At 42.2% G+C, this 27987-nt stretch overlaps 1 protein-coding gene across 2 annotated transcripts in view; it reads left to right on the top strand.

Annotated features, from left to right (window-relative positions):
* The first annotated feature begins 4 nt into the window (after positions 1–4).
* EDA (ectodysplasin A) overlaps positions 5–27987 on the top strand; it is a 187207-nt gene continuing 159224 nt past the window's right edge. Inside the window, exons 1-2 of one of the 2 annotated variants that reach the window (XM_073360977.1) lie at positions 5–71; positions 284–607. In XM_073360977.1, coding sequence (XP_073217078.1) covers positions 308–607 — 300 coding nt within the window. In that variant the 5' untranslated portion in view covers positions 5–71; positions 284–307. Of the gene's footprint in view, positions 72–115; positions 608–27987 lie in introns of those variants that run through there. The other variant, XM_073360978.1, reaches the window with a different exon arrangement.

Genomic DNA, 27987 nt, shown 5'->3' with positions numbered 1-27987 from the left:
ATGAGATCAATGCCATATCCAAGCCGCCAGCTCCCAACCGTTCGCGAAGAGTTAAATTAAGGCCAGGCGAGGTAAGGCGGAGTCCTCCAGCTGCCCCGCCTCCAGGCCTTGTCTGGACAAGGAGCCAGGCGTGTCGGAGGCCGTGGCGGCTCCGCCCCTGCGGGCTCCTCCCCCTGGCCGGGCGCTTCGGGCGGCTGTTCTGGCCGTAGAGCCTGGCTGCGGCTCCGGCTTGGGGTTCGTCGGGCGAGGATGGAGCAGTAGCCAATCTTCTTTTTCCTCGCAGGACTCGCCTGCGGTGGTACTGACCATGAGCTCCGAGCGCAGGGAGCACGCGACGCCCCAGTCTGACGGAGGTGGCTGCGCCTGTGGCCGCCGGGGCAGCGGCGGAGGCAGCTGGCGCCTCTTCCTGGGCTTCTTCGCGCTCTCGCTTGCGCTGCACCTCCTTACCCTGGGCTGCTACCTGGAGCTGCGTTCCGAGCTCCGCCGGGAGCGGGACCCCGATCCCACGCCTTCTCCCCGTCACGGGGGGGGTACCACGGCCGCCCAGGGCTCCGCTGGCTCGGCCAGCCTGCAGCGCCTCGCCGAACCCACGGACCGCCGCCAGCAGGTGAGTCACGGGCACTGGGGAACAATGGGGTGACTGGAGCTTGGAGGTACTAGGAGTGTGAGCACGGGGGCGGCTTTGCGGGGTGTGGGGGTGGACGGGAAGTACAGGGCAAGTGACTGCACTCCTTAGACAGCCGGCGTTTGTGCAGCTGCTCTTCAGGGCTGATCGATTCTGTCTTGGAGACAGGTGAGGGTGGCTGGGCATTGGGGAGAACGTCCTGCTGCTTGGCATGCTCCCTTCTCGATCACTGTGAAACAAATTCTCTGCCTTGAAGAATTTCTCCGACTCCCCAGCATGATGTTAATGCCCCTTAATACTAACGCTGGGGCTTCTGTTTCACCTACAAGGGTGAATTCCATCCAGTCCTTAGCCCGTGTTAGGGCTTTTAGCACAGGCTTGGCACAACCTGTTTGGAAAGGTGAATCTGGTCCGTCTTTCCTTCCTCGAAGCAACAGACTTAAGAACGTAATGGCTTGTGGCTGCAACTTTGGAATATCATGCATGCCTCTTCTGGCCAGGTGGGTGCATGCTTTCATCATATTCTGATGGAGGACTATAAAGATCTTTGACCAGACATTTCAGGGGTAGGGAATGAATGGGTGAGAGACCTTGTTGCTGTCTTGGGTTAATAGGAAGGAAAACTCTTGTCACCAATTACAGAAATTCTAAAAGTGTTTTATAATGCTATACACTCAACCATTTTAGCCTTGTGAGGTTTTGTACTTCAGATGTATGTTTAGATGGACCTTTTCTCTCCACCCCCACTTCATCATTTTCTTTGCTGTGAATCTTGGCAATTTAGTACAATACATGCCTGAAGGGGTACTTCAAGTGACAATTGTCCTGATAAACAATAGAATCCTTCCCGAGGCTCTTGCAACAATTTTCTTATCTCTGGCTTCTTCCAGACCTTTTCAGCAATTCAGGAAGCATTAGCTTTATCACTCTCCCTTATGGCACTCACTCTCATGAAAGTTGAATAGCTTGAAAAGAAAAAAAAAGTCTGATATCCTTCATAAGGTCCTGATCACCTGTTTGATCTTTATACTCCAGCTACCTATGCTTTTAAATACGGGATTGAAATTTAGGGAATTTTTTTTCTGTTTTCATATAGTTATTGATAAAAGAAAAGGAGTACTTGTGGCACCTTAGAGACTAACCAATTTATTTGAGCATGAGCTTTCGTGAGCTACAGCTCACGAAAGCTCATGCTCAAATAAATTAGTTAGTCTCTAAGGTGCCACAAGTACTCCTTTTCTTTTTGCGAATACAGACTAACACGGCTGTTACTCTGAAACCTATAGTTATTGATGTTAATCAAAAGGTCACTTATTCACTTAAATCTAACACACTTTTTAAAAATGAATTGAATGGTTTCATCTACAACTGCTGTTGAACCCTCTACTAACTTCGGTGCCTTTAAATTACACTTTCTATGACAAAATGTGTTTTCTCCGCTGTCTTCTGAAAGGTTGACACTAACAACTGGGGAAATTGACTATCCAGAGGGAAGGAGAAACTATACAACTGACAAGACAGAGAAAACAAAGATATTTACTTACCTTTTAAAATGCTGTAATCTTAGGTGTTAATTGTAACAATAGTATGTATGTAATGATCAGACAGAATAAACATTCTTTAACTGATTGTTATCAAATTTTAACTGCTTAATTTTAAGGTGGAGATTATATTTATATAATTCTTTTGCCTCCACTCATATCACTTTTCTTGCATCCCTTTTTGTGTGCTGCTCTTTCCTCTTCTGGTTTGGAGTGTCTATTGCTTTTTCTCTCCTATTGAGCCAAAGTGGCTTTTGTTTTTCAATAAGGATGGGGAGGAAGGGCTGCTCTATGCTAATAGCTGCTGGCCTAACTGGCTGAAAGGTTGACTGGGGCAATAAACTGGATTCTTCTCTTGTTTTCCCTCCACCCTCATTTTTCATGCAACGCCGTTGAAGGAGGTGGAGTCTGAAGCCACTTTCCCTGTCTTGTACTGCCATAGACTGAGTGGAAATGGGGCTCAGGCTCCTGCTCATCATGTTCAGGTCATCACCCCATATGTGGAGTCACTCTATAAACAATGGCTAGTCAGTAAGGTTGGGGAAGGCAGCCTGCTTTTGTTTAGAATAATTTGATCCATCTAGTTACTTGTCTTTAGAACTGTATATTCCTATGATTGGAGGTGGAATGGTGGTCCCTGCTGAATGTAAACTCCAGTGACACATTCTCCTTCCTGGGTAAAAAGCACAATTGTGGGTGAAGGGGTACTTGTAAAGAAAGCTATTGTGTAGCAAGCATAAAGCCCTGCTTCAGCCCATGTAGGAGATATTACAGTTGCTGCCCTCCTCATTTTAGAAAATACATAGCCCTGAAAAATCCATGTATTTGGAATAAATGTTTCCACTGCTTGGCAGTTGACCATAAGACATCAATCTCACTGTTCAAGTCTCAACAAGTCTTCAGTTTTAATGTACTGTACCTGAACTACAACTGATTATGGGAAACAGACTTTGTTGTAGCTACAAACAGTAAAAATAAGCTACCTATTGAACTCAAAGAAAAACTATGGAATTCTAACAGTTTTTCATTCTTTATTTTAAGCCTTGTCAATGTAAAATGAATTGAAACTGATTATTTGATATCTTAAATCTTTAGATTGCCTCTTTCTGTATTCAGCTGTACAATATTACTCCTGCATGCTTGAAGTTCCTCAGGGGCCTTCATGCGAAATGAGATGACTCTTAAAAGCTATCTGACTGAACAAGTGTACCATGAAATAATAAAACAGTGATTCCATTTAACCAGATTAAGTAGTTAAACCATATGTGCTCTGTTGTATATGGATTTGGGGTAATTCATCAGTTTGGATACAGACTGAGGTCCAATATTGTCTGTGCAGTTGAAACACTCCAGGTAAGTTAATAGTCTAAATATGTTCATTCTTGTATAGCTGGGCAGTAGAACATTAAAATGCTTGATTATGATGGAAATATTCTAAGTAATAATGAGAACATGCAAACGCCAATTTAAGGGACAGTATACTACACTTTTGTCCTTGAAGTGCCTACCTGTAGGTAACTGAACAGTATGTGCATATTCAGAGCATGGTGCCTTTGACTATATGTATAACTGATAATATTCAGGAATATACTCCCCTCCTTTTCACCTGTTTTATTTTGTTTTTTCAAGCTCCTTGCAAAGACAAAGGATTACTTCAATCTTTGTGGGAAAATAGATTAAATTTTAAGGCATGTCGTTTTGTATTACATAACCACAATAGTTTAGAGCGTGTGTAAAATTCTGTAACTAAAAATCAACACCAACTGTGCTAAGTGATACAAAATATGCAATAGACTTCTTCATTATGATTAAGGTTTCCAGCTGCTTTATAAAACAGAACATTAACCCCATTTAAAAAGTTATGATGTAACCACAGTCCTATCCAGATATTATTATAATATAATAATCCCAAATTATCAGAGGGACTGTAATATTTGTTGAAATTAAATACACTATACACTTCTCTGATATATCATCTGTTGCTTACATTCTTTTCTGTATGTCCAAATAGTAATAGTAGCTAGCAGCACCCTGTTAACGCCATCAGAAGAAAATAAAATTGAGCAGGCTATTTTTTAAAAAAATTACCAGTGTTTTAAAACTAACATTATTCCACAGCATTTACAATAATCATTAGATATCAGTCTCTAAATTAGTTTTAAATATGCATGGTTTTACTTCCAACATTCATCGCGCTGATAAATTAACACATAGTGTGCCATGAATATACAAGTATTTATAATCTATCACACTTAAAAACATCTAAATGGAAATCTTATTTCAGCACAAATCTAGAATGATTACACCTTGTATTGATTATTGAAGTCATTCAATCTGCTGTAAATCTGTACAATTTTGATTTTTTTTTTTTTTTAAAAAAAGGTTTCCTGCATTTTTGGGGAAGGAATCTGCAGTGATGGTCAGCATAGATACCTTCATTGGACAGAACAGGCTCTTGGCAGGAACCTTGTTTGGCTGAGCTCCAAAAAATGACCTCGTGACAGGAGAGAGATTTGGCAGCTTAATAATTGTGCTTTCCTAGCTCACATGGTAGTGAAACATGTAACTGCATTTAATTTCAGATACAAGGACAGCTCTTTCATGACAAAGGTTGAGGAATTGCAGTTCCTAACTTTGTCCCAGTCGGTCCACTATTGTTGCATCATCAATTTAACATCTAGGTCAGCAGTTTGGTAATGCTACTTTACCTTTGACTTTTAGATTGCTGCCATTTTTTATGTTACATAGCATGATTTGCTCAATAAGGCCTTGAATCGTAGCCATGACACTGCACAGGTAGGTGTCCAAGCTAAAATGGTATAATACAAGCAATCTGTTCAAAACAAATTGCTTGACTATAGAAATAGTTCAGTATCTATGCTGTATTTGAGTTTGGCAGGCACTTCATGACATAGTGCACATTCAAAGAATGGACAGCGGGTAGCATCACAGATGTAGGCTTAAGATGTGCTAATTAATTCTTCAAATATCTTCTGTCCAAATTAATTTCTACAATATTTCATTGTAAAGAAGTCATTAATGTGGCATTTGAGCCCTGCAGCATGCACTCAAGGCTCAGTTATTTTGAGGGGTATCTTGAATTTTGCCTTTCTATTTCCTGCATTTGCTGACATGCACTGTAAAGTTCTAGAATACAAATAGTTGCCTAATTTGGTTAAACGTCACATCAAAAGAAGGATCAGATTGACGCTTGCATTACTATCTGTGCATGCTTTAGATTTACTATTTGACTGAATACAAATACAGTGCGCTCCGTTTATAAGAATCACCCGCATAAAGTGATCAAAACCATTGGGACAAAATCATTCCTGTACCTAAAATATTCCACTTGTAAGAATCAACCACGTGTAAGAATCAAGTTCTCCAGGATGGATGTGAGTCTTATAACTAGAGTACACTGTGTTCCCTGAGATTTTTGCTTCTATAGAGTAAAAAGAGACCTGGGAAAGCCGGTAAAACAGCAAAAGTCCTTTAATATAAAGAACCTCCAAGTTACTTTTGTGTTCTTCTGATAGGATCTTGACTATAGTTATCGTGAAGTCAGGCTTATGTTTTATGAACATCTGAATGGGAAGGGACTGAGACTAGTGTAGCCTGTTTCTCCAGGCAATGTTTCTTAGGTATAATCTTCAGTTAACCCCCCATTGAAAACGAAACTCCCATCTGTACTGCACTATATAGACTGCAGTGACTTAAATCAGTTTGAAACCTTTGTGGTAGCTCTTTTCTCTAAGAAATTACTTCAAGATAAATCAGAGAGTGAGAACTCTGTTAAAGAACTGTATCTCCAGTAATTCCCCCTCAAAGTAGTCCTGAAACTTGCTCTAGAATCTAGTTTAAAAACACTAAATTCTGTTTGAATCAGTCTGTTCCTTTGCATATAATCTGAGCAATTCTTCTGAATAATTCTCTACTGACATCTAGCAGGCGATGGATTTTGAAGCCTTGCTTTTAATGAATGTAAGGTGGGACTGTTGCCCCCTTGCAACTGCCATGGAAGAAACAAAAAGCATCCTATTTCTTGGAGTTAAATCAACTATCCATCAATTATGACTAAGGATACGATTCTGTCATGGAGGTCATGGATTCCGTGATTTTTTTTCCAGGACCTCCGGGACTTTGTCTGCAGCAGGGCTGGAGCAGCTGTCAGCCCCGGGGCAGCAGCCACTGGAAGAGCTGACCAGTGGCCACCCCAGGGCTGCCGGAGCACAGGCTGGAGGTGGGGCTGCTGAAGCAGCTGGCTAGTGGCCCTCCTGGGGCTGCTGATGCAGCTCGCCAGGGCTGGGTCAGCTCCTCTGGGGCTGGAGCAGCAGCGGTCGGCTTCTGCCACAGGAGCAGTTGTGGGACTAAAGCAGCTGCAAGACCTGGCAGCGCTCTGTTTGTTCCTCTCCGGGTATTTTTAGTAAAAGTCAGGGACAGATCGTTGGCTTCCGTGAATTTTTGTTTATTGCCCACCACCTGTCCCTGACTTTTACTAAAAATACCTGTGACAGAATCATAACCTTAATTATGACACATCAAACCTTTTCCTGAGGCATTATGACCTACTTAGTGAGACTTCCTAATATGTAATTTAGTCGCTATTAGAGCTTCATATGGAAAAAAAAAAACATGCAAAAGGAACAATGTGGTCACCAGTGTCTACCATTATCAACATAGAGGATATCTTCCTCAGATGTAGCCTTTGGATTAAAGGCCCTCTTGTTTGCCTTTGGTGTATAAATGTACTGCTAAGTTTAAAAAAAAAAAGAAATGGGGGGAGGAGGAGAGATGGAACGTTGGTTGGGTGTCAAGTTGGTATAAATGCTAAACAGAGGTATTCTCTCATGTCAGTATCCGCAGATCTCTAAGGTAACTTGTGTTTTTTGTTTTATTTGTTCTGTTTTCTCACTGGTTGCATCCAAGCAGTAGTTGTTCTGGTGGTAGATTTATATGAAATCAAAACTACAGATAGAGCAAACTCTCCTCTTTTTACCACTGATGGGCATTATCATAGTAGTTATTGGGAGATATATTAATATGTCATTATTTTTTGCAACAGACCCTGAGTATCATTCAGGTTTTCAGCTATGTATTCTAACACACTTTGTCTGTTTTCTTGGTAAGGCAGTGAAGGTGTAGAATAAGATTTGGCATGTCTACTGCAAAATGTTACTTAATAACATTGCAACAACTAGATTGCCTGGACTAAATACAACAGGAATAACTACCTGTGCTTGGAAAGGATTCTTCCACAGCAAGGAACTCTTGCACTGTTCCTTATGTCACTTCATTGTCTTGGCAATAATGTGATAGTAAAGGATGAGAATTCCTGATCAAATCAACTTGGGGATGGAATGATTATGGTAGACTGGCTTTTCTGTGGGGGAAAGGACTGTTGGTTATACAGCGTGGAAAGACTTGATATTGCTGTCCTCATACATAAAATACAATACAAATTTTGGTACTAATACAAACACGTGTCTTCTAAAATCTATCTTTAACTTCTGTGGTGGACAGCAATTTTTATTCAGAAGTCTGAAATAATATTTTTAATTTACTCCTTTCAAGGAGTTTATCCCATTCCTATCTTCAACACATTTCACTAGTATTGTAATATTTTCAGAGATCATCTGCACATCTCTATATAAAACAGCTGTATTCAGATATCTGTGCATTTTAAGTATTTCATTACAATTTTGGTTTAACTACAATTATATAATTGTATTTGCCTGCATCTAGAACTCTTCTTCAAGATGTGTTGCCCATATATGTTTTCTATTGTTTGAGGTGTGCATAGGAGGGATAGCTCAGTGGTTTGAGCATTGGCCTGCTAAACCCAGGGTTGCAAGTTCAATCCTTGAGGGGGCCATTTAGGGATCTGGGGCAAAAATTGGGGATTGGTCCTGCTTTGAGCAGGGGGTTGGAGTAGATGACCTCCTGAGGTCCCTTCCAACCCTGATATTCTATGATTCGATTCACTCAAGCTGGAGATTTCTGATCAGCAGTAATTGTTGGAGTGGCAAATGAGCCCTGAGTATCCTTGTGCTTCTGAGGGCATAAAGGGTGGGGCTACCGCAGCAACATCCCTCAGTTCCTTCTCACTATATGGGGCTACAAGTTGGAGCTCACTTCTAGAACACTTTGCAGCCTTCTATTCTGTAAATAGCTGTAAATTGTTAGTGGTAGGTTAGGTTTAGTATAGCAATTTTGTAGCATTTCCTTTTTCCTGTTGAGAAACTGTACGTATTTTGTATTTTCCTTCCTGGGAGGTTTTTGGTACCAATTTAGTCAGTGTGACTGACCATAAGTTCCTGGAATTCAAAAGCTACCCATTTTGTGAGGCAGTGATGCTATTAAATGATGGCTACACAAGATATTTGACCTGCCTTGATGAAGGGCATATTTCAAATACAAGCTCCATTTGCAGAGCATTTACCAGGAGGACTTGGTGAGCATGGGAGTCTCACCTTAGGATGTTCATCTTTGAAAAATCAATGCATCCTGTCTCTGACCAATGCCTCTGGTCTATGACACAAGATTCCTTGCAGCAGAAACTAAGGATGAGAGAAGTGCTTCTGTATGTCTGTCTTCAGAGACTGTTGAAGATGCTACTGTGGCCTGGTCAATGCGTAAAACTTAATTCAACATAGTTATGGCATTCACGGGTATGAAAAATCTGCTGTAGCTTTATTGATGGATGGGTGTATTGATTAACCAATGCAGTCTAAGACTTTGATCTGTAAAGATTCACTCTCCTGAGGGCTACAGCATCAGGAATATTATTAGTATTAAGAGACTCTAGAAGCACACGAGAAACAAGACCGGTTTAGTACAAGTTTATTTATTAACAAATCCACTAAAATACAATAATGGGGAGAGAGAGAGAGAATTCAAAGTGTTTAGCCGTATGACTGACATCACTTAACCACTTCAGGGTCCATCAGCAGGCAATATCATCCTGGTATCTCTCTGTGTGTTTCTTCCTCCCAGCACACAGGCTGGGCAACACCTTTTATCCTAGTTACACTTATGCCTGCTAGACTCAGACATATGCATAAGGGTGTCAACCCCTTTTTCCATAATTTCACTTCCACACCCCATAAACTTTGGGGTGCTTTACTTTTCATAGGTTATTCTCTTAGTTCTCCTTATTTTTGTTAGCATCTACATAGGCTAGTCTCCATGGTAAACTGCGGTTACTGCAGAATTTCTCATGATGTTACAATTGGGTGTCTTGTCTAGATCAGTGCTACTCAAAGTGGTGGTCCGTGGACCGGTGCTGATCCGCGAGCCTTCGGCTGCCGGTCTGCGCGCACATTGGGGGATAAAAAAAAAATTGCTGCTCCCCCACATCAGATAGCTTGAGAAGCACTGGTCTAGATGATTACTTTGTGGCATATTTTCCCAAACATTACCCACTGGCATGTTCTTTACAGTAATCTTATAACTTAACTGGTGCAAGGTTATTCCTGGGTCACCTACTTAGTCAACCATCCTTAGGCCTAAAGCCTAGTATGGCTAAGCTGAAATCTTACAGGCCTCAGCAGGCTTTGCATTACAGCTTTACTTTGCTTATATACCTAATACTCTCATTGCTCATAAATGCTTGTCAACCTTATACTCCTATGATCCTACCATATTTAAACCTAGCCATCACACATTAATTATTCTTAATCACACCAATAAATCCTCGATTAAATGAAACAAATGGGTACATCACCATAACTATATTGACTGAAGCCTGGTGTAGACTGCTAGGTTGAGGGAAAAATGTCTCTGTAGACCTAGCTACTGTCGTTTGGTAAAACCTCTCCTATTGTGGTAAGCTCTGTTTACACTACAGGGTTATGCCAGCATAGCTATGCCACTGTAGTGGCTGTAGTGTAGACATGACCTGAATCTTCTGGCTTGAGGAATCCCTCTGAACACAGAAGTAGTGGGAAGCATCGAGTCTATAAGAAGAGATACAGATCCCTTTCTCTAAGCGTGTCATCAAAGCCCCCAAACCTCCAGATCATCTGACCCAGGGGTTGGCAACCTTTCAGAAGTGGTGTGCCAAGTCTTCATTTATTTACTTTAATTTAAGGTTTCGCGTGCCAGTAATACATTTTAACGTTTTTTAGAAGGTCTCTATAAGTCTATATATTATATAACTAAACTATTGTCGTGTGTAAAGTAAACAAGATTTTCAAAATGCACTGAGCACAGGGCTGGGGGTGAGGGAGCAGCCTGGGGGTTAAGGTGCATGGTCTGGCCAGGAGCTAGAATGAGGGAGGGAGCTCAGGGTTGGGGCAGGAGGTTTGCGTGTGGAGTGCTTACCTGGGCAGCTCCTATTTGGTGCGAGGGGTGGAGGTGGGAATGTGGTGGGGGGTGCAGGAGCTCCCATTTGGTGCTCAGGGTGGGGGTGGGAGTGTGGGGGGTACAAGAGTCAGGGCGGGTGTGTGAGGAGGGCACAGGAGTCGGGCATGGGGTGTGGGGGGGTGCAGGGGTTAGGACAGAGGGCTGGGGGTGTGGGCTAGGGTCGTGGGGGTGTTTCCTGCCCAGAGCGGCTCACGGCAGGGGGCTGGAGGGGATATGCCCTGATTCCACCCCACGGCCCCGTCCCCACGGCCCCATCCCCACCTCTTCTTCTCCTCCTCCTCCCCGGAGCAGCAAGCGTGCTGCGGCTCTGCTTCTCCCCCTCCTGTGCAAGGGCCATCAGCTGATCGGTGGCAGGGAGAGGAGGAGGGGCAGGAATGCAGCACGCTGGGGGAAGAGGCGGGGGTGGGGGGAGCTTGCCTGCCCTGCTGCAGCAGCCGACAGGACCAAGCTTCTTCACCCTGCCCCCACTGGGGGTGGGAGAGCGGAGAAGAGCGGGCTGGGGTGGGCAGGATTTTTAATGGCACACTGCTGCCTGCCGGGGTCCTGGCCTGGGTTCGGCAGCGGGCTGAGCAGGGCTGGCGGCTGGGACCCGGCAGGCAGCAGCGTTCCATTAAAAATCGGCTCGCGTGCCGTCTTTGGCATGCGTGCTGTCGGTTGCCGACCCCTGATCTGACCTATATGGCAGCTCAAAACTTCAAAAAAAGTTCCCTGAGCACCCAAACCACTACTGGATTGGAGCTAATTTTGCCTTAGACTTACCTCAGATCTTCTCCATAACTGTATCAGTGATGCGGGCGACTTGGTACAGTGATTGCATGTCCAGGCACTGGTATTGCAGTGGTCTCACCAGGTAGCCAATGTCTAGTGCGCCTATGGCTCCAATGAGATTTTGCTAGAATCAGTATCTTGTGGCACCAATCTTATGCCTACTTTCATTTTACAGTACCAAGTCGTCATTGGCCCTTTCAAGTCTGCAATTATATCTTGCTATCTGAGACCTCTTTGTTACTGAATTCTCTATTTCCCCCAGCACTGCCTTCACTCCACTGTACTCGTACCAAATAAGAGTGAATTCTAGTCTGATTCCCACTATTACAAAGGTTACAGCTTCTCATTTTCATGAGGACTTCTCCTCCTTTACTTTATCTGTTTCTGAAGAAAGCGGAAAGCCTTCCCATGCAAAATATGTGTATCTGGACTCCCTGGATCACTACCCCTCAAATATTACTAAAAACAGGAATCCAAATGGACTCAGAACATTGGTACCCACTTTCTTGGTCACCAGTGCCTTATTTTTCAGCATACCTAGAATTTCTGGGGTTCTTGGGGGACTAAATCTCCTTCTCCTGAACTATCAAGAAGGGAACTCTCATCTCTACACTAAGTGGAACCAATTCAGGAGGTGTCTCCTTTGAATGAAGTATTGCAAGTGAAAGACCAGTCCATCCTTGCACATATCAAGAAGTGGTAATCCCAGAGCCATCATCAACTGCACAGCCAAAAGATTTTCCAGGACTTGGTGAGGACAGTAGCCTCAACTCTTGATATTCCAGACCACATAAATTGCTGGACGCTGCGCATATTTCAGCACCAGATGTCTAGCTCTCCCAATCCTGAAGGGTCTCTTAGACCAAACAAAAACTCTGTATGGCAGACGCCCAGCTTTTTTAGCTCTTACTTTGAAGTAAGGAGGCTGATGTATCATCCAGTGGGTTTGAATGATTTTATATCCACCCACTACCAGGCTGCTTGCTGACAGTAGTGAGATCTTTCATTGACAGTCACTATCAGAGATCTGCTCCAAAGGACAAGGAGCCAAAGAGCTACACTTCTTCTTCAGTAGCAAGTGGTGGTCTACCTGAAGACAAATTAAGATTTCAGATTACCAAGATGCACTGGTCAAGTTCAGTTTTTATTAATTGGGAGTTGATGTTAACATTTATTGCTAACTTGCCTCAGGACTCGAGACAGGAATGTAAGTCCACTGTAGTAGAGGGCCAGACAGCTCTCCAGTACAATTGATAAAACATAGGTTCATGGCAACATAATGTTCAGGCCTTCAGAGATTCCTAGAGAATTACAGACAACTGTTTGAGGACCTCCTCTTTTGAGGGTTGTCATTTGTTTAATGATGAGACAGATGATGCTTTTCACACCCTCAAAGAGGTATGAGGTACTCTGTGGTTGCTGGGTATATATGTACCAGCCCCTAAATGTAAGCATTTTTAGCCCAGAGGCTTACTATAGATAACTAACGTAACATCAGTGCTTACCCACAGAACCTCCTAGAAAATAACAGAAGTTCTGTAGGAGAAAGTCCTCATCAGCCACAAAGTCATCTCTCTCCCACCTCCTTCATCTTTTGAGACAACAAATTTGACTTCTCACAACTTACTTTTGGATCTTCCTATCCTGTCTCCTCCCTTTTGGGGATCTTCCTGTCTCACTTCCATTTGTGGACTACCATTACAACTGATTGATGTGTACTAGAAGTTGTAGAAGTGGGTTTATGTGATCCAATTTCATTCCCTACCCCACCCTCATCCACCTTTATTGTTCTTTTTCAGGGTTCTTTTTCAGGGACCTTTCCCATTAGAGCATGTTAGAACAAGAAGTCCAATCACTTCTGGCTCTGAATGCAGTAGAAGACTTATTAAATATTCTGATATGGGGCTCTCTGTCTCTCATTTTGAAGCTGTTCTGCCATATATAAATAGGCATTGGACTAGCGCAAGAAAGTGGGAGCGAGTGAGTGAGTCTGTAGCCTCCTGGTTAGGGCACCCGCCTGGGAGGTGGGAGATCCAGGGTCCAGTCTTGGCTCCAGTGACTCTAAGCATTTCCCATTGCCTAGTTTAGGTGCCTTTCTCTCCCCATTCACTGTATAGGGAGCCTAGGTACCTAACTTGGGGTTTCTGGATTGTGGGGTTGTTCCTGTGACTTTTCTAGGTGCTTGAAAGTTAGGCATTGCCATGCAGTGTGTGACAATGTCCAAGTCTCTTTATGAATATGGGCCAAAGTGCCTAGCTGTTGTAACAGCTTGCTTTAGATGGCTGGGGATCTGGGTATTCATAGATTCCAAGGCCAGAAGGGACCATTGTTATCTGGTCTGTGGCCTCTCATATAGCACAGCCCACAGAACTTCCTCAGAATAATTCCTAGAGCATCTCTCTTGATCTAAAAATTGTCAGTGATGGAGGATCCATCAAGGATCACAATTTACGCTTTATTTAAAGTCTGAATTTACATCTAATTTCAACTTGCAGCCCTTGAATCATGTTATATCATTCTCTGATAAATTGAAGAGCCCATTATTAAATATTTGTTCCCCGTGTAGGTATGTATAGACTGTAATCAAGTCACCCTTTAACCTTCTCTTTGATAAAGAAAAATAGATTGAGTTCCTTGTGTCTGTCACTATAAAGCATGTTTTTAATCCTTTAATCATTCTCACGGCTCTTCTCTGAATCCTCTCCAATTTATTAACATCCTTCTTGAATTGTGGGCACCAGAACTCGACACAGTATTCCAGCAGCAGTTGCACCAATGCCAAATACAGAAGTAAAATAACATCTCTGCTACTCGAGATTCACCCGTTTATGCATCCCAGGATTGCATTAGGTCTTTCTGCCACAGTGTCACACTGGGAGCTCCTGTTCAGCTAATTATCCAACATGATCCCCAAAACTTTCTGCATCCCAGGATGGAATCCCCCATCCAATACGTATGGCCTACATTCTTTGTTTTCAGATGCGTACAATTACATTTAGCCATATTAAAATCCACATTGTTTGCTTGTGCCCAGTTTACCAAGTGATCTGGATTGCTCTGAATCAGTGAGCTGTCCTCTTCATTATTTACCACTTACCCAATTTTTGTGTCATCTGCAAACTTTATTCGTGATTTTGTGTTTTTCTTCCAAGTCGTTGATAGATGTTAAATAATGTAGGGCCTAAAAAACATCCCTGCAGGACTCCACTGGAAACAGACCCACCCAATGATGATTCCCTGCTTAGTTACATTTTGAGACTTATCAGATGGCTAGCTTTTAATCTATTAATTGTATGACATATTAATTTTATATTCTAGTTTTTTAATAAAGGTGTCACGTGGCATCAAGTCAAATGCCTTACAGGAGTCTTATTATATCAATAGTACTACCTTTATTAACCAAACTTGTAATTTCATTAAAAAAAATACCATGTTAGTTCGTCAGGATCTGTTTTCCATAAGCCCATGTTGATTTTCATTAATTACATACCCTTCTTTAGTTCATTATTAATAGTCTCTTATCAGCTGCTCCATTATATTGCTCAGGATCTGTGTCAGGCTGACTGGGCTATATTTACTCAGGTCATCCCATTCACCCATTTTAAAAAGTGGTACAGTATTAGCTTTCTTTCATTTTCTGGAGCTTCCTCAGTGCCCAAAGACATACTGAAAATCAATGGTCCAGTAAGCACCTCAGCATGCTCTTTTGATATTCTTGGATGCAAGTTATCTGGACTTACTGATTTAAAAATGTCTAACTTTAGTAGCTTCTGTTTAACATACTGCAGAGATACTAGTAGAATGGAAAGAGTTATTGCAAAATGATGAGACTGCATCATCTGTTTTTTCACCCCCAATACAGAACAGAAATATTTATTGAAAACTTCTGCTTTTTCTGCATTATTTTTGATAATTCTACCATTTCTGTCTAGTAGTGGACCAATACCATTGTTAGGATTCTTGTTGTTCCCAATGTTATTTTAAAAAGCGTTCTTATTGTCCTTAATTCTGCTGGACATAGATTTTTCTTTGTGCCCATCGGCTTCTCTTATCAATTTTCTACAATTCTGAACTTTCCCTTTCTTCTATCTGTTATTTATATATAATTTTTTGTACAGTTGCCTTCACTTCCCTGCTGAATCAGGCTGTTTTTTTAACTAGCCTGGGCTTCTTCCTAAATTGTGGATTTTGTAGTGTTCTTAAATGATTGCCCATTATCATTCACATTTTTCTGATTAAATTCTTCCTCCTACTGATTTGGCACATAATTGTTAAAGCACTGTGTATGTGTATGTATATGTAATATTACTGGTCTGGATTTAATTCTGTTTTCACATTATAAATGTGATTTAAGACATGATCACTTGTACCTAAACTACTATTAACCTGTAAATCTCTGATCAGTTGCTCATTATCTGTTAGGACAAGGTCTAACCTAAAATTCCCCTGTGTTGGCTACAACATTTTGAGTTAGGAAATTGTCATAGATAGTATTTAGAAATTCCAAGGATGTTTTAGTACCGGATAGCATGAAACCTCCAGAATATGTCACCCAAATTGAAATCACCCATGATCTCAGTTTTTCCCCCGCTACATATTGTAGATGGGCACATCAGGATGACAGCTTCCTTTTCCCTAGTGTGATTTGGTGGTCTGTATCAGACACTAATTAATACCCCGTCTTTCGCTTTATCTGGCAGGCCATTGATCCATAAGTATTCAAGGTCATTTTCTTCTGTGTTATCAATGACTCAGAAACAGGTAATGGTATTTTGATATAGAGTGCCACTCCTTCTCCTTTTTTGTCTCCTTGTTCCTTACTAAGTAGGTTATAACCATTGATTTTTAACATTCTAATCATACAGATCATCCCACCAGGCTTCAGTCATACCAACTAGATTGGATTTATTCTATTAAATGAGCAATTCCAATTGTTTATAACCCAAACTCCTGATATTAGTATGTAGGCAAGTTAAGAATTTATTCTCTTCATGTCCTTTGGTTCCTTGATTTAATTTTGTTCTCAGCATCTCAGTTTTGTGCTAATTGAGCCCTCATACTTTCCTTCTTTTTACCCTCCCTTTTTGCTAATAATATAACCCCCCTCCTAACTATTCTAGCCAGCCTGTCCCCAAGGAGATTGTCCCACTTTTTATGGGGAAAGGGCTCTGTATAGTTTGATAGTCTCAACCTCATAAAACGGAGAACAAAGCCCTCCACCCTCCATTTCTTACCTCGCTGGCAATTCACTTCCTGAATCTTTTGCTTTCTGTCTTTCTTTGGTTGTGGGACAGGAAGGATCTCAGAAGATTGCTTGGATATTCTTTTCAGAATGCTTCTGAGTTTTCCTGAAGTCATCTACTATCTGTGAGTTATCCCACAACACAGTGTCATTAGTACAATATGAACCATCAGTGGATCCTTGCCTGTATACTTCAGAAGCCTGTCAAATCTCAGAATGACATCTCTGTCCTGTTGTTCGCCTGTCATTTTGCAGAGTTTTCTTTCCATTCTTTTGAATATCGAATCTCCATCAAGGATCGTCTGTCTTCCTTGGGTGGTTGGAGAGCTCTTTGCAGGTAAGCTTGTACTCTGATGACTCATTAGTGGGGGGGAATATCTTGGCAAAAGATAGAGAACATTCATCATATCCTTCAGTTGTTCATTTGACTGGATCTGTTAATAGAGAACTCAATTTTGATCACTACACAGAAAATAGAATTGGTTCGAGCCATTTTGTACTTGACCATAGCTATGGCTTGTCTGCCTCCAGAAAGGTTTCAAACAATGTTTGAGCTGCATACACACTTGCAAGCCTGTCTGACTGCTATAAGAACATACTTCAGGCTTCTTGGCCTGATGGCATCATGCACTTTTGTAATCCAACATGCAAGACTTCATCTACTCTGCTTACATAGCTGGTTGAAGTCAGTATATCAACCAGACAAGCATCACGTGGACATGTTAGTGGATATGCCATCCTAAGTCCTCCAGTCTCTGAATTGCAAGTTTGCAAGGGTGAGTTCCCTTCCCCTTGCAAAGGTGAGTTCCCTTGGGTCAAAAACTCTAGTAATAGTTAGTAATTCTAGCTCTCGCTGTAAGGTAGAGAACCCACACGTGCAAGTTAAGAACTCAAAATGTGTCTTCACCTCAGGAAATGTCTCCCCACATAAACATAAGTTTTGTTGAGAGCCATCCATTGAGCCTGCAACTTATTTCTTTCAGAAATAAAAGGACTCGCTAATCAAATAATGGACCACACAACCACTGCACTGTGCTGAGAAGCAATACAGTTTTTGAATGTTTGTATTCTCCATGGTATTAGCTTAACAGCTCTGCATCTTCCGGGCATACACAATGTACTAGCAGATGCTTTAGGGTGATTATGAATAGTCACAAGTAGTCAGTTGAGAAGATCATGCAAATCATTTCTTTTAATGTAGGGTTTTCCTTGCATGGACCTGTATACAACCAAAGAGAACATGAAGTGTCAACAGTTGTGCTCTGGGGGCATGGGTGTTGGACAGAGGCTGAAGTCCAAGTGGACACACTTCAAGTCCCATGGTCCCCAGCTCTGTTCTGCTCATACTCTGATTCCTCTTTTTCCAAGAATAATAAAGATCAAGCTGGAAGCAGCCAAGTTAATTCTAATAGCTCCAGCATGGCTGAGACAATTTTGGTATGCTGGCCTTTGGAGCCTTTCAGTGTAACAACCTATAACCTTGCCTGCATTCCAGCTCTGATTTCCCAGAACCAATGGCATATGTTACATCTGAATTTTGCAGCGCTCCATCTGACAGCATGGATGCTGAATAGCTAACTTAATCAGAGAGAGCATGCTCCTCAGAGGTTATGTTAGTGCACAGTAGAGAAGAATCCATGAGATCCATGTTCTTGTCTAAATGGATGAGATTTTTACATGGGCTCGACAGGATCACCTATCACCTTCAAAATCTCGATCCAATTATTCTGGACTAAATCATCCCTATCAAGTAGCTTTCTGCATGTGTGCTAGCAACCATCTTAGCCAGTCATCCCCATTACACAAGAATCCTCTGTGTTCTCTCAGCCAATCGTGGGGTGATTTCAGAAAGACCTGATGGCTCTTCTCACTGATAAAAGCCCATTCCAATTTGGGACATTAAATGTAGTTCTAATAGGGCTCTGAGCCTTCCCTTTGAGCCCCTTGCTATGTGCTGTCTTTCATCTCTGACCACCTTCTTAGTGGCAATACATCTGCCAGAACAGTGGATGAGTTATAAGTGTGAATGGCAGGTCCACCATACACGGTTTTCCACAAGGATAACATTTCTTTAAAACCACGCCAAGTTTATACATAAGGTAGTTTATGAATTTCATGTAAATCAAATTATTTACTTACAGTATTTTTCCAGAGTGGGGAGGGTCACTGTTCTCTTTTTTGAGCAGCGAGTGCTTCAGCAAGTGTGTGTTTGCTAAAATTTGAGTGTGGATTGGCAGGGATGGCTGGGAGGAAAAACCTGATACATCACATTAGGAAAGGAGTATAGAATTCAGAAGAAAGGAGTAAATTTTATGGGAGAAGGAGGTAGAGAATGCATTGTCAGGCAAGAGACCAGAGGTGAAAAGAATGAAGAAAAAGAGGAAACACTCAAGTTCATTTACAAACAGACACTGATCGATTCTTGGAAAGAGAAAAATATGGAGTAAAGCCAGGAAGAAGGTACAGTAAAAGCAAGAGAAGTAAAACCATTTTTTTAAAATCAGTAGACTTACAATTGTATATGGCATTTAATTGTGTATTCCTTTAATTGTGAGGAGTTGTGGTGTTAGGGGCATAAACTTTGGGTTGAGTGCTGTAAATGGCAAACACACAGGTGTCTTTCACTCTGGCTGTTAGGTGTTGGGTGCATTTTTTTTTTAAGCCCTGTTAAAATTTTCTTGAGCAAAGAAACCTGTAATATTGAGCAGATGTATCATTAACTTCTTTAGGAAATGTCCTAAAATAATATGAACTGTAAGTTATGATCATGCCAGTCTTAACTCTTCCCCTCTACCAGTGCCAGTCTTCCATTTGTTGCATTCTTTTTGAATCTCTGGTGGTGCTCTTTGACATGAATAATTTTAGAACACTGAATTCTTGTGCACCTACACCAGGTGTCAGCAGGATTTATTGTAATTACAGTAACTCCTCACTTAACATCATCCCAGTTAACGTTGTTTTGTTGTTACGTCGCTGATCAATTAGAGAACATGCTCATTTAAAGTTGTGCAATGCTCCCTTATAATGTTGGTTGGCAGCTGCCTGCTTTGTCCACTGTTTGCAGAAAGAGCAGCCACTGGAGCTAGGTGGTGGGGGCTTGGAACCAGGGTGGACCGGCAGCCCCCCTATCAGCTCCCCACTCCCCTAAGTTCTCTTTGCGGCAGCCGCCCAGTAGGCTACCAATTGCCGGCCAGTTCAGCTGTCCCTCCCCCACTGCCATGTGCTGCTCCTGCCCTCTGCCTTGAAGCTGCTCCTGGGAGCCTCATGCTTGCTGCCTCATGCTTGCTGTGCGGGGGGAAAGAGGGGTGCTAATGTCAGGGTGTCCCCCTGCTTCTGCCCCCAACTCCTTTACCCCATCTCCACAGAGCGGGTTGTGGCAGGACACACATGACAGGGCTCAGGACAGAGGGAGCTTACTGGCAGCAGCTGCTGTCTCAACTTGCTGATCTACTTAAAATGGCAGTGTACTTAGAGTGGGGTCAGCATACTTAAAGGGGCAATGTGCATCTCTCTCTCACACACACATGGTGTCTCTCTCTCTGCTGTGCTGTCTCCCCTCCCTCCATTTGTGCTGCCTTGTAGAGTGTGTGAGGCTACATTAACAACAATGTGTTAACCCTTGTGGGCTCAGCTGAGTGCTAGTTCATCATATATCAGTAAGGCATTCCCTGGGAAATATCCCACCCTCTTCTACCCTCTGACTTCACCATCTGAACCAAGCTTCACAATCATAATTGCTGTGTACAGTATTAAATTCTTTGTTTAAAATGTATTTTGTGTGTGTGTGGATATGTCTTTTGTCTGGGGGGGGGGGGGGGGGAAATTCCCTGGAACCCAACCCCTGCATTTACATTAATTCTTATGGGTAAATTGGATTTGCTTAACATAATTTCACTTAAAGTAGCATTTTTCAGGAACATAACTACAATGTTAAGTGAGGAGTTACTATACTTGATAAAATTCTCTGCCAAGCGTGAAATCAGTTTTTGCAACATTTGAATGTAAAGTTCCCGTTGTTCTTATAATTCACACTTTTAGATCTGGTTGTATGAGCTGAAAAATACACAAACTTATAAATGTAACAAGTTTTAAACACTTTAGAATAATACCTTTTTATACTGCACTTCTTATTCATAGATCTCAAAACACTTTACAAAGGTGGATAAATAGCATTTTAACTTTTTTTCATTTCATAGCTGTCTCTTGCAGAAATTCAAAATACATCATGGAAAATGCAGATGTTTTCTCTTGTGTTCGGGTCACTTATAAAGAGGAGTTTCCGTCTATAAGATAGCTAATGTTGTGCCAACTTTTAAAATGGGATGACACAGGTAATTAGGGTCTGTTTACACAGCAAATTAAAACCCATGACTGGCCTATGAGAGCTGACTCTGGGTCATGGGGCTCAGGCTGTGGGCTGCTTCACTGTTATGTAGACTTCCTGGCTTAGGCAGGAGCCTGAGCTCTGGGACTCTCCCACCCTGTTGGGTCCTAGAGCCCAAAGTGAAAAAGTTCTCTAGAGACCTTAGAACGAAAAAGGCATCCTTTAAATATTGGAAGCCAAATCCTAGTGAGGGAAAACTGAAAGGAGCATAAACTCTGGCAAGTAAAATGTAAAAAGAATTTGAAGAGCAACTAGCTAGACACAGAAGCTAACAGCAATTTTTTTTTAAGTACATCAGAAGCAGGAAGGCTGCCAATCAGTCAGTGAGGCCACTGGATGATTAAGGTAGTGAAAGAACACTTAAGGAAAACAAGACCATAGTTGAGAAGCTAAATGAAATCTTCACTTCAGAGGATATGAGGGAGATCCTAATATCTGAGTTACTCTTTTTAAGTCCTAAATCTGAAGAACTGTCCCAGATTGTGTCATTAGAGGGGGTTTTGGAAGAAATTGATAAATTTAACAGTAATAAGTCACCAGGACCAGATGGTATTCACCCAAGAGTTCTGAAGAAATTCAAATATGAAACTGCAGAACACTAACTGTGGTATGTAACCTATTGCTTAAATCAGCCTCTGTATTAAATAACTGGAGGATAGCTAATACAATGCCAATTTTTAAAAAAGCCTCCAGGGGTGATCCTGGCAATTACATGCCAGTAAGCCTAACTTCAGTACCGGGCAATTTGACTGAAACTGTAGTAAAGAACAGAATTATTAGACACACAGATGAGCATGATGGGGAAGAGTCAACACCACTTTTGTAAAGGGAAGTCATGTCTCATCAGTCTATTAGAATTCTTTGAGTAAGTCAACAAATATGTGGACAGGGGTGATCCCCTGGATACATCATACATGGATTTTCAGAAAGCCTTTGACAAGGTCCCTAGCTCATTCTAATGGACAAGTCTTTACATCTGACTTCAGATCCTGGCCAGCAGACCCCATTTGGACAAAGGTCTCCAGAGACCTCACTTTCTTCACAAAGGAAGGCTCATTTCTCTAAAAAGGCAATGAGGAAAAGAGCAGCAACTTCTCCTAAAAAACTGACCAAAAAGAACTGGTCTCTGGCTCAGTCTCTCTCCTTGGTATTGACCGCACCACAGCTGAGTACCTATGAGGCATCAGGATCCTCTAGCACCATCCGCACTGTGGTCTCCGCTGATCCCAAGCGCATAGGTTCAGAGTCAAGAGGCAAGACCAAGCCTATCTTCTCCTCCATGGCACCGTCAGCACTGATTAAGGAGGAGGAAGCAAGACCTTTACCACAGGCTATGCCACTACTGGATACTCCACCATCCATATCAGTGCCGACAGCTGCATCTATGACAACTTCATTGGCACCAACAACTTTGCCGCTGAAAATATTGGCACCAATTCTACAGCGCCGAAAACTTTGCCGCCAAAACTACTGGCACCACACCAGTTCCTCCATCATAAAGACCTATTCGTATTGTTAACACCGCAATCCCCACTCTTCGGCACCCTCAGCTCTCCAGTACACACAGTACTGGAACAATCTGAGTCACTATTAGACCTCCATTTTCCAGCGAGGAGGATCATGAGGAAGAGGGTGTTTTCTCTTGAAGACGCTCCTCCCCCCTGGACCTCTGCGACCAAGGTCTTATTATGGGCAGGACATATACCCAGTATGGTCACCCATGAATGGGGCCCCCTATGCTGTTCCCCACACAATGGCCTGATTAGGACCCCTCTATTGCTTATAGAAGGCACTGCAGCAGACCTCCCAACCCCTATAGGGAGGGGATTAGAACTCCACCATCAGTCTCAGTTCCTGCACTGTCGGAGTCTGCTGAGGAGACCTCTGGGGAATGGGAGGAGAACCTAGCGCAGGACATTACACCCCCTACCAATAACTCCTCTTCCCTGGATGAGGCCATCATGCCCCCAACATCTACAGCCACCGCTGACTTTAAACAGTTTCAAGAGCTCTTCAAACGAGCAGTTGATGGTTTAGAGACCCCACTTGAGGGAGTCCCGGAGTCCCAACATCAACTGCTGGACATCCTGCAAACTTCCTCGACTTTCAAAATAGCACTTCCAATCAATGATGCACTAATGGAACCAGCCAAAAACATTTGGCAGACCCCAGCCACAATATCACCTACCTGCAATAGGGCTGATTAAAAAATATTATGTATCCTCAAAAGGCATGGACGTTTTATTTTCCCACCCTGCACCAAATTCTCTCGTCGTTAATGCCATCAACTAGCATGGTAGACAGGTCCACTCCCAGTGAGAGAGAGTGGAAATGACTGGACCTTTTCGGCCGCAAGGTCTGTTCATCAGCAACTCTCCAATTTTGGGTCGCCAACTATGCGGCACTATTGGCAAAATATGACCATGGCAACTACTCCTAACTGATGGACATTATTAACGACATCCCGGAGGACAAGAGAGACCAATTTAAATCTATCATGACCAAAGGACAGCTTGTAGCCAGGACTACCTACAGGCATCCTTAGATGTGCCTGATACAGCTGCAAGATCCACAGCCACTATGGTTGTCGTGCACTGGGCATCCTAGCTCTGTTCCCAACTTTGCCCCAGACCTTTTGTGGGAAATGGGGCAAATCACTAAACTTCTTTCCTTCAGTTAATCTTGGCTACTTTAAACTAGTGGTGTTGAGGATTAATTAACTATTTGAAATACATACAACATAGAAGTTGCTATAGGAGAGTATTATAAAGGAGCTAATGCTTTACAAAAGCTTATGTGGTTCTTGGCATCTACTTCATGCCTCTGGGCTCAATAAAATTTAATCCAGGAAATAATTTTGGAATTAACAGTTTTTGAAACCCTCCAAGGATCCTGCTGAGCTACTTGCCAACCATTACCTATGTCCAATGAAACCATTAAGATAATACCTCAAACTGTCATTGTGATACCCATATTGTCATTATAACATTTAAAACTGGCTTAGCTTCATACAAATGAGAATTTTTATAATGTGATCACCAAATGAATAACTTAAATCCTTGTTTTATATGAAATTGGAGATAATTTCCCTTGTAGACCAGGATTTTATGGTGATTTGGTCAAAACTGAAATCACTAGAATTATGGGGTGTCTTTATCTAAAACAAGTTATAAGAATTTTTTTATAATCAAGAAAAGTTTCCCAAACGTGGTACTTAAAATATCTGATTTTTTTCCCCCCTCTCAGACTTTATAGTAAAGGAGACCAAGCCTAGAAAACTTAGATCAACACATGAGTTACTGAATACGTGTGTTGGGAGGGGGAGAGGTGGTGGAAGAGGGGAAGAAAAAGGGGATAAAGAGGTATAGCGGAAATACTGAGTTTAACTATAGCTGTTGCCACCGCTCCGCCTAAAAGGTGCTAAATTAATCTTTGTTCAGAGCATTTGAGTTTAAGTGTGGACTTGTTGATGCTTGCTAACTTTCCTTTGTGTATTTTAATGCCTATATAGCACTTGCTAACACTGTTTCTTTGACAACCAGGTGATGGTGAAATACATCAGGCTAGCACTCCATAAGAAAGCAGAGGATAACCTGTTGTCCTCCCAGCTCAGTCTATTTTGCAATATAAACCAGTGACCAGGTATCAAGCCCTGGGGTAAAATTTTCAAAATTGCCTAATTCATATTGAGCGTTAATGAGACTTAAGTTCTTAAGTGCCCAAGTCAGTTTTGAGAATGAGAGTTAGGTTCCTAAGAAACTTAGGCACTTTTTACCCCAGTCTCTAACATCCTGTTGTGCATCACAGTTGTATACCAATAAGTGCAGATAACCAGGAAGCTTAGAGTAGATTGACACGAGTCCAGAGTTTAAATTTTTTTGCTTGTCATTTTCTCAAGTGGTATTTAAATCATATTTGTGTGTTCTATATTACTGATATATTTGCACTTTTAAAAAAAGATGTAACTGTTCACTTTGCTAGTCTTAGACTAAAGTTTAAAATACTTTCCTGTATATTTTCAAACCTCTTATCTGCATGCACTGTAATATCCATTAACTAGTCATTTTTTCTTGCATCTTTGTTTTAACAAAACAAATTTCATTAGCAATGAGCTAGCATATTAAGATTTAATGGTGTGATCCAAATCCCAGCGAAGTGAAGTGAAGCGAAAAAACTTCCATCAACTTCAAAGGGAGCCAAATCAGACCCCTTATGTCTCTGTAAACCAGTGGTGGGCAAACTTTTTGGCGCGAGGGCCACATCTGAGTGCGAAACTGTATGGAGGGCTGGGTAGGGAAGGCTGTGCCTCCGCAAAAAGCATGGTCCCCCTGCCCCCTATCCGCCCCCTCCCACTTCCAACCCCCCCACTTGTTCCCTGACCACCCCCTCCCGTGACCCCATGCTCCAAGCCACCTCCCACCCCCTATCTACACCCCTATCTACAGGGGGTAGGGGGTGGCTTGGAGCATGGGGTCAGGCTAACCCCTGCCCCCTGACAGGCCCCCTGGGACTCCCACACCTATCCAACCGCTCCCTGTCTCCTGACCGCCCCCCCCAAACCGCCACCCCATTCAACAGCTCCCTGTCCCTTAACTGCCCTCCGCTCTCTTTCCATGCAGCTCAGAGCAGCAGGAGCTTGCAGCCCCACGGCCACCTGGAGCCAGCTGAGCTGCCTGCGCTGCAGCATGGCTGTGGGGGACAGCAGGGAAGGGGCCGGGGGCTAGTCTCCCCGGCCAAGAGCTCAAGAGCCGGGCAGGACGGTCGTGCGGCTGGATGTGGCCCAGGAGCTGTAGTTTGTCCACCTCTGCTGTAAACTCTTAGCTTTGCTGTGCAAAAATTTGGCTATAGTAGAAGGAAAGGAGATTTCTATTCCTAAATGATGGTAAAAAGCAAATTTTACAGTCAGCTAAAGTTTATAAGAAATGTAATCATATTTATTTTAACATGTTCTTGATTGTTTTCCCGTGCTGTAGTCCTCGCTGATGTTGAACTTGTACTGAAACGAGAACTCTGATTCTTCTTCTTTCTCAAAGTCACTGTGTTCTATGGGTGACTTCCTTTCCAGAACCTGAATTGACAGCGACTCCGCCTTTAACCCTGTTTACCTTCTTTTTATCTTACTGTAGAAGCTGGCATAGCACCAGCTTTGCATCCATCTAAGAACAGACATGTGCAAACAGATTCATGGACTATATAGAATTTGGCTTTAGTCAGCAGAACAAGCACACCTGCAAAACGGCACACTTCACTAGTACTGCCATGTTTCATTTTCACTTTTCTCATAATCCAAATGTCCTGTAAATATTCTGCCTCCTTAGACTTGTGCTACCCACTTGTAATAATCTTTCCACAGTTGTGGTTTTAAATTATACCTTGTTTTTGGGCAATGATTGTACTTTTAGCTGTATACCCTCTATGACCCTTTAACAAAAATATTTTTTTCTAAGTCATGGAATTTTGCTTTTAAATCCTAAACATATAAGAAAGTTAAATGCGTAACACCTGATTCAGAGGTCAGGGAACAAGGTAGTTTTGCAACATCATTGCGGCCTTCTGGATTCTGGAGGCACCTAGGGATGGTTGAACAGATCTGGGGCTCTTCTGACTTACAGCTGTCTGCCACAGAGTCCTAAGGCGCTCCACTCTGGACAAGTGCCTATGGGGAGACAAAGCATAGGCCAGTTCAACTGACCCTGAGACTCATGTGGTTCATTGTGCAAGGGTATGCTGTATGTGCTAAACAAGAATTAAATTAGGAAAACTATCATTGGTATACTGGCCCTGGGTCTGCATTACATGATAAAGATGATTGTGACGCATGGCTAGAAAGGGTTAAACATCCTGCAGAAAGAATAAACCTCATAAGACATGTGGGGAAATAATGTTTGTGTTTTTGTGTATTTACATATGTATGAGTAGGGTGGACAATGAACAATCCCTGTCTATGCTGTATTCTGATAATTCAGAGGTCAAAAGAACATCCTATCATTTAAATGAATTGTAACCATAGGATATCTCGGTATTCATCTCTCTTTGAAATGTACTGTGAATGGTGGAGGAACAAGAAAATTGTCTTTTGCTAATTCTATAGCTAAGTACCGATGATGGACCTCCTTCAAAGTCATGCTAATTACCTTTTGAACTCCCAACTTGTCAAAAGACATGAAATTGTATAAAAGATCATTGAGTCCTGATTCTGTCATATCAGATCTGCTTAGGCTTTATCAGGGGAAGCTTGAGTCACAAGACTGAGGTTCCAGTTATGCTGGTACACCCTGAATGTGATATTTGGACATTGGACTGTAACCTATGAACTATTTCTGAAAGAACTCTTTGCAGCTACAAAGCTCACCATCTATGCTATGAATCTGAACCTCAATGAACTGAAGTTATATCTGTATGTATATTGATTTTTTTTTAACCATACTCTTTTTCTGTTTTTTAATAAATTTTAGTTAATAAGAATTGGCTGTAGCATGTATTTGGGTAAGATCTGAAACATTCATTAACCTGGGAGGTAATGTGTCTGATACTTTGGGATTGGTAGAAACTTTTCTTTTATATGATGAAATAAGATTTTCAAAAATCATCATATTTGACTTAAGTACCTGGATGGAGGCCTGAGGCTGGATCACTTTAAGGGAGCTGTGTTATTTGGACTCCTGAGTAACCAGTGAGGTAATAAAGAAGCTGTTTTAGGCTGGCTTGGTAAATCTAAGTATTGGAATATCCACTAGCTTTTGGGGGATTGTCTGCACCATTCTTTGCAGTTCACCCTAATTGAGTGACCACAGCTGGCTCCCCACTAGGACCCCGGTCACAGTGTTTCTAATGACAACTGAGATAGGAAGCTAAGTAGTCTACTATTTAAAACCTTTTGTTTTGCGGAAGAAGGCTTAGAACTTTCCATTATGATTATTTAACAAAACCACAGTTGTGTGCGTAGGGGTATTAACTTCAACAGCATGAAAACCATGTTCTAAACAACAAACAAAATGGCATTCAAATGTTTTCTCCAAGAATTAGCTACTAGTAAACCACATGTTTTAGAAAAGCATCTAAG

Source organism: Lepidochelys kempii, chromosome 9, assembly GCF_965140285.1.
Source record: "Lepidochelys kempii isolate rLepKem1 chromosome 9, rLepKem1.hap1, whole genome shotgun sequence".
NCBI classification, from domain to species: Eukaryota; Metazoa; Chordata; order Testudines; family Cheloniidae; genus Lepidochelys; species Lepidochelys kempii.
The sequence above is the reverse complement of the archived record's forward strand: the minus strand, read 5'-3'. Positions and strand labels throughout refer to the sequence as shown.